Source organism: Accipiter gentilis, chromosome 1 (genome assembly GCF_929443795.1).
Source record: "Accipiter gentilis chromosome 1, bAccGen1.1, whole genome shotgun sequence".
In the NCBI taxonomy this organism is placed as follows: domain Eukaryota; kingdom Metazoa; phylum Chordata; class Aves; order Accipitriformes; family Accipitridae; genus Astur; species Astur gentilis.
Window position 1 is genome coordinate 32,364,563 of NC_064880.1, and position 17,714 is coordinate 32,382,276.

General features: G+C 41.5%; 1 protein-coding gene across 2 annotated transcripts; it reads right to left on the minus strand.

Annotated features, from left to right (window-relative positions):
* Window positions 1–568: 568 nt before the first annotated feature.
* Window positions 569–17,494, minus strand: GORASP2 (golgi reassembly stacking protein 2). Of its 2 annotated transcripts, XM_049803412.1 has the most exons (11): window positions 17,279–17,491; window positions 9,407–9,448; window positions 8,118–8,198; window positions 7,139–7,342; window positions 6,648–6,734; window positions 6,040–6,170; window positions 5,297–5,429; window positions 5,047–5,170; window positions 4,608–4,694; window positions 2,416–2,511; window positions 569–1,618 (listed from the first exon to the last, which is right to left on the minus strand). In XM_049803412.1, the coding sequence occupies exons 4-11, from the start codon at window positions 7,280–7,282 to the stop codon at window positions 1,299–1,301; spliced, it is 1,122 nt and encodes a 373-aa protein (XP_049659369.1). In that variant the 5' UTR covers window positions 7,283–7,342; window positions 8,118–8,198; window positions 9,407–9,448; window positions 17,279–17,491; the 3' UTR covers window positions 569–1,298. The 2 variants fall into 2 exon arrangements, with proteins under 2 accessions (XP_049659369.1, XP_049659359.1); XM_049803402.1 differs by lacking the exon at window positions 9,407–9,448 and having other exon boundaries at window positions 17,279–17,494.
* Between the last annotated feature and the right edge of the window lie 220 nt (window positions 17,495–17,714).

Sequence of the window (17,714 nt, forward strand, 5' to 3'; positions counted from 1 at the left end):
TTCTTTGAGACATTGTGATCAGCAGTTAGATACAACTACAATTCCAAACAGTCATTAGGCACACCACGTTGCCAAAAGGGATTATGTAGCTGTTGAGACAGGCTTTGACTCAAGCCTGCTGATGATATGGCTAAAGTTTGCATATGCTTGTAGCAAACACATGTAAATGAAATCCCAGTGGCATAGAAGGACTGGAATAGTACAGAAGACTCTTCCACGTCAACTGTACCCGATACCAGGAGCAAAGGCTATCCCCTGGAGTACAGTGCACAAAGCAGTTTATACAAGTGTATAATCTACAGTTAATCTACAATTTTCACCCTGAACATCAATTTAAAAAGCCAAGTATGAATCATATCCAGGCAGATTTTATGACTCATTGCTGCAACAGATCTAACCACTAGTGCTGATCCTGCCTGCCATTAAGAACTCTGGCATTTCCTCTTGGATCCATTCCTCTGGAGGGGAGCCCTTTCACAGATCTGTGCTAGAGAGAGATGAGCTAAAAACAGTTAAATGAGAATTTAAGCATTAAACAAGTAAATGTGCTATTTTGTCACACAAATGATAAAATTCCAGGAATTTATTGCTGTATGTATGCTTAATCCATTAATTTGTCTTACAGTAGTCATGAAGTGCCAAATTGTGTGCTACATTTAACATTTCCTGTATTCCCTTCCAAATGCCATTTTACAGTGGGCGTATGAAACAACGCAGCAGCAGTTACAAAACATGGCTTGAGCATCTCTCAAGAGCTTAAAAATAAAGATTTGTGTACAAGCTGAATAACGAGATGTCAGTTAACAGGTCACTCAGCAACTTTAATAGAAATATCTTTAGGTGGAAGTTTTGCAGTGTTAAAATTTACAACTCAGACTAAACATTCTCATCCCCACTGTAGTAACAAGATACTTGCAAAGAACAAGAACTATGGTACGTAAATGTCACACGCAAGAACCGCTTCATTTCTATCAGAAGGAAAAATTGCTAATTATAAGCAAGGACAGGCCTAGCAGGCTAAGGCTGTCAGCCTATATCAAAAACATGTATCTCCGAGTTTGGCAGTGGAATTCTATTTACCGCCTTGACTTTTTTTTTTTTGGTTACATACAAGTATTCTTTCTCCCCTCCCACCACACACACTTTATAAACCCCTTTTTATTTTTATTATACCTCCATATTATTTACAGGACTCCTAAAGATTAAGTACAAACTAGTATGAAATTAATGATAGCTTGCTCTTCAAATATGTATCCCATGGCTAAATAAATACCAAGCCAATCCAGAGTTATCTGGAGTTACGATTCAGAAGCTTGTGTATCTGTGACTCCAGATGTCTTCTCATTAACTGTAGAGGATTCACTTGACCTGTCAACAATAGTTGCCTTAGAAGTTGGGGTAGTACTATCCAAGGTGAGCGTAGAGGTCTGTTCTACATTTACAGTAGTGCCAGGGTTGACGGAAAAGCTTCCAGCTTGAGTAATGGAGGGAAGCAAATCTGTAGGCACTGTAGATGCCTCTGTGACCAAAGGAAGCAGAGGAACACATTTGGGTGGCATTGATAGAGGTGTTATTCCCATTAGATTCAGAGGTGGCAAGGAGGGAAGGGATGGCAAACCTAAGGAGAGAAAAAAAAAAAAAAAAAAAAAAAAAGGCAGTGGGCTGCTGCATACCACAGACAGATCTGGAGAGATTCTCTGGTGCTTAAAATTTTTTACCTTCTCTAATCTCCTATTTACTCTTGCAGAGGAAGAAGCTTTTTGAACTTAGTGTGAGCATGATATATGTGCAGCACTGACTGGGTAGGCTAGTTTCAAGCCTGACATTTTTCAGATTTCAGAATTGAAGAATCAGAATAAATTCAAGTTTGTTTCTACCTCCCCAGAGGACGAGGTATTTAATGCATTAATACTGACAATTAGATTTTTCTGGCATTCACTAACCTGCCAGAAACAAGAAGTTACCAAGAAACTTGTTCCATACAAGCTTCCAATTTCTTTTTGCTTGCTCCATGTGCACCTTCAGCAGTTTTGTTTTATTCAAAACCATAAATCTAGTATTATTTTGTACTTTCGGCATTCAGTCAGGGTGCTTTGATCTCCTCATACAAGGAAACACCTCGTATTTTCTTCTACCGATAAAACTATATGCTTTCATTCTTGGCACAATCTCTTTTGAGATCATACATCAGGTAATATAAGATGAAACAACTAAACTAATTCTAAACCTGTGTCTGTATTTATCTAAAGACGTATTCCCTGTCTACCTGATCTGGGCACTACCGTCAACTTCCACCTCAGGCAAACATTCAATTTATCCTCTTCAGCACTCCACCAGATGGCTCTAAATGACAGTGTCAAGGATCGTCAAGGAGAGACCCACTATTACAGTGTTTCAGTTTGCAGAAGCACATACCAGGCTGCATGATTTCTGGAACAATGTGTGGTGCAGGTAAATTAAGTTTGGACAGATCAGTCAGGTTGGGAAGCCCTGCTGGTAATGGCATCAGACCTAAGAGAAGAGGGGAAAAGTTACAGCTGAAAACTTATATTTTCTTTTTTTTTCCTAACTGATTCTGAGATCTTATTGACCATTTACAGTTATTTTATATTGCTTTATATCTTGATTATCATTTTTACATATAAGAATGCAAATTCACCTGAGTTTCAGCTTCTAAGTTGCACAGTAAAAACAGATACCTATAGCAGGAAGTCTGGACTAGCAAATACATAATCACAACTTTTCAGATTTTTCTGAGGAAAGCAGAATCTTATTTGAAGGATTTAGTAGGTTTGCATTCCAAGTTCAGCTTTTAACAAAGGCAGATTTCACCACAGCACTGTATCAGATGCCCTCCATTGCTAATTTGAATGGCAGAAGATAGTAATAGGATGAAATACATAGTATTTCAATCTCTAATACTGATTACTCTATTATTAGTCTTTTCTATTTAGTTCATAACTAGAGTTAAACACAAAAATATGTAGTAAAGGCAAGACAAAGTAACTTTCAAAGTCAGGAAGGACTGAAAATAGAAGAGAAGCATATGATGAACACAACACACATCCTTCCATCATTGTGTCTGCTATGGAACATCCTTCCGCTCCCGAATTTCCTGTCTTAGAAGACCTGCATTTCTGAGGCAAAGGTTCTATTCCTACTTTGTGTTTAGCTCACAGAAGGTTAATTCCGAAATAAACTGTTGATACTACAGTAATAAGACAGAGAGGAGAAAAGTCTTAAAGCAAAGCCAGAGTACACAGGTTTTGATTAAAAACCAGTCATCTTTACCTACCTGTGAATTCATTAGCCACAAAGGCCGACATAATCTGACTCAAAGAGCTTTCAGCTCAGCTACAAGCAGCTTTGGTTTGAACTTTTTTTAAGATCTGAAAAAAGCTGAACTTTGCACTAATTCACTCAAATTTTAAACCTCCTGTATATTTAATACTTACAATTCCACTTGTATGGCCATGTAAATTGCAAGAAATATCCAATAGCTTTCAAAAAAGCAGTGATACTATTCAGAGAACAAGGTGAAAGGAAAATTCATATTTGCAGATTTTGAGGAAAAGGTGGATAGGGGGCTGGGGAAGAAGAGGGCATTAACAGAAGCTGAACTTCTTAGTAGTTTGCTATTTTCTCTACGCAGTACAAGATTAAAGTTCTCTGCCCTTGTTTGCATGCACTTAGATCTATTACACATTTTTCTATGTCAGAGAGCATACCTCCAAGCATTACTTAAAATTTTTGGACACATCTTTATCTACTTGTCTCATAACATACAAAACATAAAACACAACTCCATCAGTGTTTTGGAATGCACGATCAAGTCCTATACCAGTGCACCAACTACATGGCAAAATCCTACACAATTCTCATCTTACCCACTGTGAATAATTCTGGAATACTAGTGCTTGAAATGTTCATTATTATCAGGAAATAATGCACACCACTTTGTAGACATATTCTTACTTTTGTTACACCAGCTTAAATTACTAAATACTTCAGAAACAGTAACTGCAACATACAGTTTTATATTGTTAGCTCTCTATTTATACTAGGAAGAATAATCAAGCTGAATATTAAAAAGGAGTTTCCCAAAAGGGAGGTTTTATGGGTGAAAGGAATGCAAAAAATAGGCAAGACATGCATTCTCAAGAGTTTTCTTCTGTCATGCTGTCTGAGTGCAAAGGACAAATCGGAAACCATGAAGTTATTTGCAAAAGTATTTTGCAACATACAATTTGTGAACTGTGGAAAGTAACAATGTATCAACTCAAGAAATGTTGCAAATAGCAAAGCTAATATCTTCCTGAGAAATCCTGAATGCTGCATCTATGTACAGGGGGCCCTAAAAGGTAACCGATTCTAAACTCTGTTGCCAACTCAGTCCTCTGTGCTGCAGACACGCTGTGCACACACTCTAAACAAAAAAAATATTCTTAAGGTTGAAGAGGTTGTATAGAGATCTTTAACATGAAATGTGTAAGTTCTGTCAAGTTATACCCTCCTGCTCCCAAAAAGCGGTGGAAGAGACAGGTCTCTTCCCTTGCTCCCTTAAGATTTTTGTTTCAGAAATGTTTTAAGAAATTTTACCTACTGACCTGGTAATGTAGTTGCTGGGTTAACTGGTGGCACAGAGGTAAGGGACTGACTTACTTGTGGTGGTAATAATGGAACTGTTGGAACACCTGGTGGAGTATACAGGAAAACAACATTAATTTTAAGCATACAGCACTTCCTCAAGGAGTACAAATAAATAATTGTTTACTGGAGAATTACTATTTGCCTTAACCATAAAATGTTGATGAAGAAAAGTAGTATTCTAAATAATATGCATCGTATTTCTGATACACTTTGTTTGTAATTATTTTGTTAACAAGTAGGACACAATTACAGTACTCTAGCCTTTGTTGTTGAGAAAAGTTTGAGGAAGAGAAAATTTTGTTCTCTTCTGCCTTCTATTAATTGATAGAAACATCTGTGGGTGCAAAAAAGTCAGAAAACCCATGCATTTCAAGAGTCACTTACTTCCATACTAACCTGTACTGAGAACGTTACTGACAGTAGTTGAGGGAGAACTAATAGAAAGTCCTGAAAGACTCTGTTCAAGGCCTGCTGATCCAGGGGGTAATGTGGCTGGGGGATTAACTGATGACAGCTGAACCTTATTGAAAGGAAAAAAAGAAAGTTACATCATTAGGGTTCACTTCCACAAGAACCAACAGAAGCAGAAAAGCAATATAACATCATAATCCATTTCTACCAAGCCAAAGAAGTGACTACAACTTACCTCTGTGAAGCCATCTTTGAGGGGACTGAGAGATGCACTAGGCAGCTGTCCCGGGAGAGAAATTTTCTTTCCCTCTTCAAATGGGCGTGTAGGTATCCTATGCAAATATCCATAACCAATGCCACATCCTAGGCTTTTAGAATATGAACATTTAAAAGTCAGTGAAGTGACTTTACAACTACAAACTCCATAGCAAGCAATGCCTGAACGACTCAAGATGCCTACAAGTTTCAAGAAAAGTTCTGTACAGCTTCCCCCTCCCCCTCAAACGGTGCCTCATTTATAACCAATACGAGACAACTGAAAGGAAATTCTGTAGCCTTTAGCAATTAGCATTTAGCACAAAACAAACTTTATTGTTATTTAAACCAAGCAGCTCTATCAGCTCATTTGTTACTTGCAGTCCTCTGTTCTGGCTTCTGTGCAATACTTAAAGAACGTACTACAGCCTAATCACTATTTGAAGTCTAAAGCAGAAAGCAACTGTTGCACTTTGTGCATTTTTGCACTAGCTAATGTACTGTGTAAAAACAGCCCCCCCCCCCCAAGTAACTAAATCTGAATTTCAAGTAAATATGCTATTTATTAAATTTATTTATTTATTATTTATTAAAGCGGAAATGCCTTTGATATAACAACACTCTTTTCCTGTCTTTGTAGAAAAGTTAAGCAAGCAGCTTTTAGGCCAGTGCTGTAAGAAACTCAACCCTGCATCAACCCCCTGCATCATATTGTCTCCTTACCTGCCTTCTCCACCCCAGGCAGAATTTGGAGTAATCACCACTTCCCGACAATTATCTGTGTCTGTGTTGTACACATAAAGTTTTAATGGCTTTGCTTCATGCGTTTCAATAAGGGAAAAGAGATCTTCAGACTGCAAAAGGATAAAAATGAGTAAGGGCTTTCTTGTCCTTATTTTATCATTTGACATTAGAATTATCATCTTCCTAGTCCTAACTTTCGGTAGCAGAACCTGGTAACAGCTACACGTTGCAGTTGTTGCAGTGCTGTTTTATCACAAGGCCAACTTTAAAACATGCTTTGCTAGCGCAACTAAGACAACATGTGGCATAACCCAGATTTCAAATCTGCTATTTGAAATATTAGAATACAAAAAATGTTTCTATCTGGCTTCATGAAGATATTTAAGAGCAGTTTTTATTTCCAGAATTGCATTTAAATGCAAAGAAGAGGCACCATGCCAGAGCAACTTCCTCTTTGCATTAATTACTTCCATTAGCACTGAACAGAGACACAGAACTGGGGATGTTTCAAACTGCCCTGGTATAATTTTTTTCAGTTTTGAAAAAAAAAAAAAATAAAAATCAGAATCTTATTTCTATATACTTACTTCATTCATGACAGTATCTGCTCCAATGATATAGTCACTATGAGGTCTAAGTCCAGCTAATGCAGCAGGAGAATTTGGTTCCACTTCCTAGTTTTAAGATGGAAAGTCATAAAACACTGTGTAACTGTCAGCGTGTAGCAGAACAGTTAGGTGTGCATTTCACACAAGTTTTGAGTCAGACAGCCAAAACGGTCAAGTTTCAACACAATTAGTAGAATAGTCACTGAACTAGTGAAACAATGGCTAGATGACATTCTCTTTTGATACAGTTACAAGGAGCTCCGAGTATTGTACAAACCCACCAATTTAAATATAAGATAATACACCCACAGACATACAGTTCTAGCTCAAAAATCTTTCCAACCCCCAAATCAATGAAGAGAAAACAGACCAATTTGATCTCATGGCTTGTACACCCCCTTGCAAGTTACTTTTCAGTAAAAAGATAAAAAGTTTAACAGTAAGAAAAATACTTGGAAGTCCGTACATACCAAAACATGCCATACATTTTCATTGGCCCCATCAAAGCTGCAGAAACGAATGCTCACGCCCAGCAGGCCCTGCCCACCCCACATGTTGCTGGGGGTCACTGACGTTTCTCTCAGTTCCAGTGTTTTGCTACTGTACACTAGCATTTTTACAGGTTTTTCAACGTTTGCTTTCAACAGGTCCTTGAGAGTATCATTGTCTTTATTCTGCAAATGTTCAAACAAGAGCTTGGTTTAGTGTTTAGCGCAGCAGACATCCAGTTCCATAGCACCCCTTTTGTATTTCACAGGTCCTATAAACACCGTGCATTATCAGAATACGTACCTACAGCTATTTTATAACAAGCTTCCAGTCCCTTCACAATTCTAGAATACAACTCTGGTGAAAACCTGGGATTTCACAGTAACAGGTCATGCTTTCCAAGCATGAAAGAAAGCACTTTAATTAAACCTGTGATACGATGCACCTTGCAGCTTTTCAGAGGCTTTCTTGAACCCAGCCGTACTGGTGGAAGAGCTTACCAACAGCTATGATGGCTTGTTGTCTCACTACAGCTCTGCTTGAAAACTTTCTCCCACAATTGCTGCCCAGCTAACACCTTTGACAACAGCTCTTTCAATCAACCCGTTTTGACTGAAATGAGTTTGCAAGTTCTCACACAAGCAGTTTTACAGACAGGACTAGAGGGGCACTAACACAAGCAGCTAGTGATGGATCAGTAGGTAATACTATCTTCTGCTGGCGCAGACATCTGCAGAAAGCATGTCTGTCTGCATCCTTATTCCCCAGCTAAATTTTTGATGGAATTAGAACTACAGGGTGAAGGAAATTAATTTCTGATGCAGTTAGGCCTTCTCATGTTAAATTAAGGAGAAAAAATTTATATACATTTAAATAAAACAAATGTATTGGTTTACCTGTAAAAATAAGATTCTCAACACGTTGTTTATATTCAGAGTTATAAAATAGCAATACACTTACCAATCTTGAACCATTAATGGACACGATAAAATCAAAGAATGGCTCCAATCCAGCTCTATGCCCCGGTGAGTTTTCTTGTACCTAACAAAGTTAAACAAGAATTTAGCAAAAGTGTACCAATGCTGATTCATAGATTAGAATTATCTTTCTACTTGTGCAAGCTGTAGTTCTAGAAGCTACTGATGTTCATATGTATGATTTTAAAATGTTCGAATATAATCTTTTGGAGAAAAAAAAAATCTCCCTTTAAAAAAAAAAGAAACATTTGAAAAGAATCAGCAATTTACAAATTATTGAGGAATGACACAACAGTAGCCACTCCCTGGGACAAGCACTGCTTAACAGCTGCAGCAGATAAATTGTACGTATTTCAATAAAGGAGATCATGGTCAAGGAACAAGCTTAATGAATTCTGAAAAAGTTGGTTAAAAAGCAGTATCCTTCCACAGAAGTAGCAACGCTGGACGTTGCTTTTTGTCTTACACTTACTAGAGGAAAAAGAGAGTCACGTCTGTGTACGCACAAGTTGTTATCTCATGATTAAACATCACCTGTTGACATTCTTGAGACAGAGGGCATCTGTACAACGAACGATTCATTAACATACCAACAAGCTGCAAGAAAAGGGACCCGTGCAATTCTGCAGTCATGGCAGCTCAAAGAATTCAACCACTTCCCTAGGACAAGGCCTAAGTACTGGATACACGTTGCTCCCAGAAGCTTAAAGTATGCTTCTAATTCCAAATAGAGTAACTGAGAGACATTTTGCCAGTGTTATTTTTTCACTATTACATGCATTGCTGACAGACAAAAGTGACTTCAATATGGCTATCAGATTTTTCCTACAGCCTTTGCAGTAAAGACTATCTTTCTTTATTTGTAAGCTGATTCATTTTACCCACTGGCTTTTTCTTTTATGTGCTACATTCATCCTCCAAAAAGATCTTAAAAGTGTTACCCTTTACAGTGTGGTTTCTTACGTGTTATTCCATCTGACAGAACTGGTATAAATCTGTCAATTTGTTCAATACCAGTCTGATTCTGCAGGAACTGAGTTTTCTTAATATGACTCATCTAGGACAAAATATTCTAATATGGGGGAAAAAAAAAAAAGCTTGATTACTACTAAAACCATCCTCTTAGAGTCTATTTACCTCTGCCCAACATATTCACAAAATCAGAGCTTGGCAAAAACTCAAGATTACTTGTGGGTAGCTTTCTGTAACAGATGCCAGAAACTTAGAACATTAGTGTCACATAACCTAAACATTCATTAAAGAAAAAATTACCTGGAATCAGTAGTTCCAGAGCCACATCACACACATTGATTGCTGTCCAAGATTTGTAAAGCAGCAAAAAAGCATGAAACAGACATTATCCCAAAGTAATAAAAATCACTGAGGCAGCAATAACATCCCCAAACCCCACATTTACAATTTCTAACTAGAACTGGAAGTGCATTTGCAGAAGCATCTCTTCAAGATGCCTGCATGCTCCTTGGAAATAATTTCCTACAACTGAGGGCATTGTCTCTTTCTGTCAAGTATTAACTGTACAGAACCACAGCACTCAATCACTGAACTAACCTGCAGTCCCACTAACTAGATCCAAACTACTGCCTCCATGTTACTTAATCTGTCAGTTCAAGATGCCTCTCGCCAAGAATAACTAGAGATCAGATAGCAACTTGTGGTAGGCAAACAGGTAAAAGTACAAGCTAAGCCCCACGTAGCAGGCCCTCCAACACTAGCTGCATAGAAACTCCTGGGCATACTGTGGATTTTGCCTTGACATTAGTAGACTGTCCCTAGAGCTCATTTTTAACTTTAGATACTAAAACTTTCAATAAGGTAGAGCTACTTCAGAACAGCTTCCACAAACAGAAATGTTTAGCTTATGAGAAAAGCCACAGAGAGGCTGAAATACACTACATGAATTATTCTTCTCAAATGTAGAAAGCATTTACTTATTACATTGGGTACTCAAGGCCTTCCTGCCAAGGAAAGGTTAAACGAACAGCTTCATGAAAACAGAATTAAAGAACTCTGATCTCCTATGGACATGTTCCATAATGGCATTCTTGGGCTTGAAGTTTCTCTTGTAATTAAGTAATTCAAAACATCCTCTCCTCTGACATGTTTTTTCTAACAGCAAATGTGGGATGAGCTTGTGCTGTTTGTTGCTCTTCCCTCAGTTTAGGGGCGTGACATGAAAATACTTTAATAGCCTCTCTCTTTCTCATTCCACCACCCATTGCAATGCATGTGACATATAAGAACTTACATTTTGTGTTTTTAATGAGCCTGACACAAAGGCTTTATACCAAAGTGAAATCAGCAGATGGTTTCAGAAGTTTTTAGGAAAACAAGAATTTTAAAGACAGAACATATCTTTCTAAACCTCATATTCAAAAATCAGTAATTCCAGCAAACTGATACATTTATTCGGATAACACATCAGATTGTTAGGACTGGATACATGCCTCTTGGCCTTGAAATTCTGAAAAGCCAGAGTTCATTCAGCCAGTAAGACAGCTGCAAAAGCAGCCCTGACATGGTCCACTGGTTATTCAGAGATCTCCATTTCCAAATGAACTTCTTAAAAAAACCCCAAACAACAAAATCCCTACACTCTGACACAATATCCCTCCCTTACAACCTCCAATTGATTACATCCTGAACACTGAACCAACAGTGACCAGTATTCAATAAGGTAATCTTTTAAAATGAGAAGGAGCACCTACAATAAATGAGAATTACTTATGTTCAGCATCCATCAATGTCAAGCTTGCTGACACCTGGGATGTATAGATAGATTTGGTATTCTAAGTAAATTATTTCTAGTCTGCCCCAAACTGATGAAGGGACTGTACCAAGTTCCAAACAATTAGTTTGCAGAAAGCATCTTCAAATGTTGTACGCTCTCCCCCAAATCCATCACAATCCTGATCACCTCTGCATGGTTTGTTTCTAAGTGGGCATGTAAAAACTACCAGGAAGCTGTATCTAAAAGAAATCAAGCTCTTAACAGTTCCATCAATCATATACACACCTCAGAAGCATGTAGTTGCATCCCTTCTTTCATCACATTTCCTCATGCTGCCACACACAGGTTCAGTCACAAAAAGTTTCCTATTTCCCTAGCTTGTTTGGACCAACATCACTGACACAAAAGCATTTTTATGCCTGGTGGTCCCAGAAATGCAAAACAGAAATTCCAAGTTCATTCCACATGAGAAGTCTCCTCCTTAAAGAAGTGACATACTCAGCCCTGCACAACAATCACATACAGTTTTTATGTCGCACCACCTTATTTTCAGCAAGTTACCTGCACAATTTATCACCACCACACAGTGCCAAATGCACAGCACAGCGCTCTGCCCAAAGCTCTGTGGCCGTGATGCTCTTCCAGGAACTACAGCAAAAAAGGATAACCAGGGATCTTAGGAAATACAAGGGCACAAAACCCTTCTTATTAACGACGGAAATAAAGATTCTATGTATACGTACTTAAACTCTAGGCCTCCTAAGCAATCTGGCTTTGTGCAGCTTTGCTGTATGCCCCAAGTAGGTATTCAGTAACTTGCCTTTGTAATTGAATAAGGACTGAGAAATAATCAAGTAACACCATTTACAACAGATGCCACTGCAGGCAAGAGACCATCCATGGCAGCTTGGGAAGCCTAATTTTCTCAAAGCCAGCTGTTATTTCAGACATCTAAGTTACAGACACCTGTGGGTAAATGTCATGACTTTCTAACAGTAGAGGAAAACAGTGGAACAGACTACCCGGAGAAGCTGTGGAACTGCCACCACCAGCGCTTTTTAAGAGCAAGTGAAGAAAACCTCCATCAAAAATGCTGAATGTCAGAAGGCAGAAAAGGGCTGTATGAGTCTTTCAGCCTCATAAAATGCTGCAGGACTTCAGTTTCTCACCAAGACGACAGCAGGGCTGCTGAGCACATAGATTACACACTAATTATTTCACTTTTAATTCACTGTCAAGAATTAAACAGGGAAAGCGTTTCAAGGTCAAGACACTGATTTTAATCTGCGTTACTAAAAAGACTTCTTTTTTGGTAAATACATAAAGTTTCTCTTTGCTGAACACCCTTCCCAACACTATCACTCTATGCCTACACAGTATATATCGTACATTACACATTATAATAAGGCCTCTCAGCAAAACAATGGTCACAAATTTAAGCCCCGAGTGAGTAGTGCTACTGTAAATGGAATTAGGCATGGAAACCCTGATTTTCAGAGACAGATGAAGGCTCTCAGCACTTTTGAAGTCAGATAACTTATACTAGTGTTCACTTAAAACTTTCAGAAGCTTAGCTTCAAGCACTAAATACACAACTTCCAAGGAGCAGAAGCCCTGAAGTTTCTTTTTTTCCACATAAGAAATGCTTCCTAATATTTACTTTATTACCAACAAAATGCTGAAAGAAGTTTTTCTGTAATTCTTCCACCCATTCTGTAACTAGTAATAAAATTTCATTATGTATTGTGTATAAGCAATTCCTGTTAGGTCTCACAGAATCTATTTTATTTCTGTCAGCTATTTTAACACATTACATGGTATAACTGTATTGAATTTCCTTAAGAAACACCCAGTTTTCAAGAGAAAAAGCTTTATAAGCTTGTTGTAAGAAAATAGATTCCCTATATGTAGCATCAAATTTTATTTTAGCACAGAGAATTTAACTCGAGCTTTTAAAATGTGAGACTCCCTTCAAAAATAAGTCATCTCTTTATGGCAACATGTTTGTATCTCTACAACAAACCGAACCACTCATGTAAAAGTCAGAAATCTAAAGTTTGGGCACTGCTGTTCAGTATCTTTTAGGTAGACTAGCACATAACACAGTTGCATGCAAATCTCTCACCAATAAAAATTCTTACATAGACTTGTTTATTGGAAGAGACCTTTAAGATCATCAAGTCCAGCCATTAACTTAGCACTGCCAAGTCCACCACTAAACCATGTCCCTAAGCACCACATCTACACGACTTTCCAATACCTTCAGGGACGGTGACTCCACCACTTCCCCGGGCAGCCTGTTCCAGTGATGACAACCCTTTTGGTGAAGAAATTTTTCCTAATATCCAATCTAAACCTTCCCTGGCATGAGTTGAGGCTGTTTCCTCTCGTCCTATCACTCGTTACTTGGGAGAAGAGACCGATACCCACCTCACTACAACCTCCTTTCAGGTAGTTGCAGAGAGCGATAAGGTCTCCCCTCAGCCTCCTCTTCTCCAGACTAAACAGCCCCAGCTCCCTCAGCTGCTCTTCATCAGACTTGTGCTCCAGGCCCCTCACCAGCTTGGTTGCCCTTCTCTGGACACGCTCCAGCACCTCAGTGTCTTTCCTGTAGTGAGGGGCCCAAAACTGAACACAGGACTCGAGGTGCGGCCTCACCAGTGCCGAGTACAGGGGGACAATCACCTCCCTGCTCCTGCTGGCCACACTATTTCTGACACAGGCCAGGATGCCGCTGGCCTTCTTGGCCACCTGGGCACACTGCTGGCTCATATTCAGCCGGCTGTCAACCAGCACCCCCAGGTCTTTCTCTGCCGGGCAGCTTTCCAGCCACTCTTCCCCAAGGCTGTAGCATTGCATGGGGTTGTTGTGACATCATCTATTAGTCGAAGAAATTGTCAAGTCATTACAACGGCCTGGGCAAACTATAGCAGTTTCACATTGCTGAACAGGAAAGTTATTCAAAATCTTCCCTCATTCTGTTTTGAAGAACAGAAACAAACACATATGAGCAATACACAGAGTCAGACAGTTGCTCTAATCAGCCATACAACTTATGTTAAAGGAAACTTATGGAGGAGAAAAAACCAAACAATGGAGAAAACTCCTAGAGGTGACCAGCACTGCATGCTACCAGCTTGGGAGGTACTAGTTAAAAGAAAGATTTATGAGCGCATTACATGAATCAATAAATGGTAGTCTAACAGCAAAAGCGCATACGAGGAATAAAAATGTATTACAAATAATTGTTTCAAACAAATAACTGATTATTAGGTCTACCTACAAAGAGACTAGGGCAACAGAACCGTTTGTAATGTTCTCTCCCTCTTAAAAAAAAAAAAAAAGGCTACATTTCAATGTCTAGAAACCCCAACAGCGCAACTCACAGAAACTTTTCCTGTCAAGTATGCACATGATGAAATCGCTTTCCTTCGACAGCGCTTCAGTCCTAGAGGGCTCCTATTTCCTGTTACAAGTGCACTGATGAAAAAGCTCACAATGAAAGCGATATTGCACTGAACATTAGCAGGAGCAGCCAAAAAGAATTAAGAAATCTGCAAAAAATTGTGTCAGAAATTAATGATGATATTATTTACTTGCTGTACGTATTTCTGCTCCTGTTTGAAGTGAACAGAGCAAGAGACTTGCTACCAGTTTTGTAGGGAGGTGGCATGTACAGTCTAAAGGCCTTGCTGTAAGAAACCTGGGACTTGCAACAGTCTCAGGTTGCTCATCCCTCTGGCAACTTGTACTTGGCTCCTAGTCATTCTGAACCTCATTTGTTTCATGGCCTCTTAACACATATTTTTCAGTTATCTGCCCTACCCCAACAATTTCTTCCAATAATTGAAAAGATTTTCTGACATTTCTCTAGTTTTCCAACAACTAATGAAATCTTAAAAATGACCACTATATACTGTTTACATAAGTTTGGCATTATCAAAGAAATCTGGCCTTATCTGATTTAGATCTGTAACACTGAAAGACTACTGACATTTTCCTTTTACCATTCTTGTTTATCTGATTAAAATACTGACCTCAGAAAGAAAGTCTACTTGAGAATAAATTAGAAGAAAATGGCAGTATTGCCAAGTCCTACCAAAGGTACCGGTCCATGCAGACAGAGCATTTGTGCAGAGCTCCTCTAACAGTGTGAGCTGAACACACCTGTCTTAACAAACTTACTACAGAATACCAACTGGAAAATTAAACTTGGAAGAACTATAGAGGAAAATTCTAGTCACTTCTATGCCACATGCATTTCAATATAAACATTCCAAATTATAACTGTGAAACTTCAGAATTTTTCTCTACTCTGAAGCTACACTCTGGACTACATATAAGCACAGGCCTAATTCCTGTTAGGACTGGGATCATGATGCAATTTAAGATGCCTGTCCACAACAACAACAAAAAAATTGCTCATTATGTTGCACCATCTGAAGATATCAGCAAGAAGATAAAGCAGTGAAAAACAGAGACATCGGTCTCTTTAAGACAACAGGCAGGTCCTTTCCTGCATTTAATGTAAATACAGCTGTCCTCTCAGAAATCAACTTCTTTAAAGTGCACCTACCAATTACATTTACAAAGACTGGCAATCAAACACTGCCACTTCAAGCCATAGCAAAAAACATTACAACCAAAAGGTGCCTAAATGAAAACAAAAGGTGCCAGATACAGGCAAGATTACAAGAAAAAACGAGTAGGTCATACTTCATAAAAGAGATGCATCTCAATTTACTGATGTGTTTTAATCAAGCAGTATGAACTGATGAATCTGACATAACTGATATTCTAACTGCAAAGTACCTACTGATTTTACAACCTTTAAGAGTAAAAAAGGCATTATATTTACACTATAGTATGTTAAAACCAACCAAACAAAAAGTCTGCCACTTTTACCAAACTGCACAAGTTTTTTTGTGGGGCGAAAGGAGAAGACAAAATGGATTATCATACATTAGTAACATTGGATTGTTATATATTAGTAACATTAGAAGGAAGAAACAAAGACGAGTGTGACTTTAGCCTATATGTAAATTTTAACAGATGAATATTTGGAGTTTATCAGAACATCAATGTTTGCCTCTCAAAAGCATTACAGCAGTATTTTTTAACAACTGAAAGACGATCTCGGTTCTTTTTTTTCACCGTGGTATTCTACATATAGTTGCAGCTCACTGCTAGCAAGCTGGACCAAGTAAGGTAGCACTAATCCATGTGAGCGGAGGTCTTGTGCTCTTTCACATGTCTAAAATGCGGGACTAGCTCTACACAGAGAGCTGATCTGAGAGGGTCCGGTGCCAACAAAAACCAGCCCAGCACAGTGCCTACAGTAAAGGTACTCACGCTCTAGCTACAGTGGCAAAAGCGCTATGGCGTGGGCAAGGTTACTGGTAACTCTGGCAAAGTTACTGTATCGCCCATTGCATGGGATTTGAGGACACAACCCAGGTCCCATTCTGCTCGCTGAACGTGAAACACACGCTAAGGAAAGGACTTCCAAAAGGCTGCGCACAAGACCTTTAACGCAGCCTACCAAAATATTTTGTTGCACGCAAAACCAACATTTTGCAGACACGATGCGAACAAAAACTATGTAACTAGGAAAAAGAGCAGCACCACCTTCGCTATGAAGGCAGCTCCGGCAGGTGTGACGCCTGTCATTTAAGTACCTCGATCTAACACCCCCGGGACTACCGTCGGGGGGCGAAGCAGCTACAGATCAGATCACGATGCAACGACCGAGAGAAAGCCTGACGCGTTACCCGAGCCGGGCACCCGGAGGGCTGCGCCTCTCGGGCTGCCGGTGGAACGCGGGCGGGCTGGCGGGCTCGCAGCGTTTCCTAGAGGGGAGGCGGCCCTCGAAGGCTGCCCAAAAAGCGGCGTCGCCTCCCGCGCACCCTTCCTCCCGGCTTCTTTACAAACCGAAGCGCAGGCGGCGCAGCCCGACGGCGCGGTGCGGGCCGCCCGGATCTCTCCAGCCGGGGCGAGGGCGGCTCGGAGCCCGCCCGGGCTGCCGCCGCGGGCCGGGACAGGGCACGGGCCGCGGCGGCAGCGCGGAGCCGAGCCCTGCTGGCGGGGCGCCCGGAGAGCGGCGCGGCAGCTCGCCTCCCCGCTCCTCCGGGACCGGCAGCCGGCAGCGCGGACCCCGCCGCGGATCCCACCGCTGCCACGGGCCGCCGCGGAGGCCCGGCCACGGGGCGCCGGCAGGCCCGGTCGCCGCCGCTGCCGCCCAGGCGCCTCCCCGCCGAGCGGGGAGCGCGACGCGGCCCGGCGAGGCCGTCGGGCCGCTCGGGCGCGGACCCGCGGAGGAAGAGGCCGCCGGGCCCAGGGGCCGCCGGCGGCCCAACGGCCGCCGGGGCGCCCGCCCGCCTCCCCGCCGCCCTTACCCGCAGGACGTGGTAGCCCTCGGTGCCCCCGCCGGGGATCTCGACGCTCTGCGAGGCGCCCATGGCTGGGGGCGGGCGGCGGCGGCGGCGGCGGCGCTGCTCCCCGCACAAAGCCCCACGCACCGGGGACGTGGCACTCCCTCCCGCCCGGCTCGGGAGGGGCGGGCGAAGGCCGCGCGCGGGGCATGCCGGGAGGCCGCGCCGCAGCGCCCCCTGCCGGGCAGCGCCCGCCGCCGGCAGGAGGCGGAGGCCGTACGGTGGCCGCCCCGGGACAGAGCTGGCCCGCTCAGCTCCCGGGGAGGCGGAGGCGCTACGGCGGCCGCGACGGACCACGGCCTTCCCGCTCGTCTCTGGCGCGGCGGCGCCCCCTAGCGGCTGCCGGGCGCGGGGCGGCGGCGCGGCTCCGCCCGGGTCGGGCCGGGCAGCTGGTGCACGT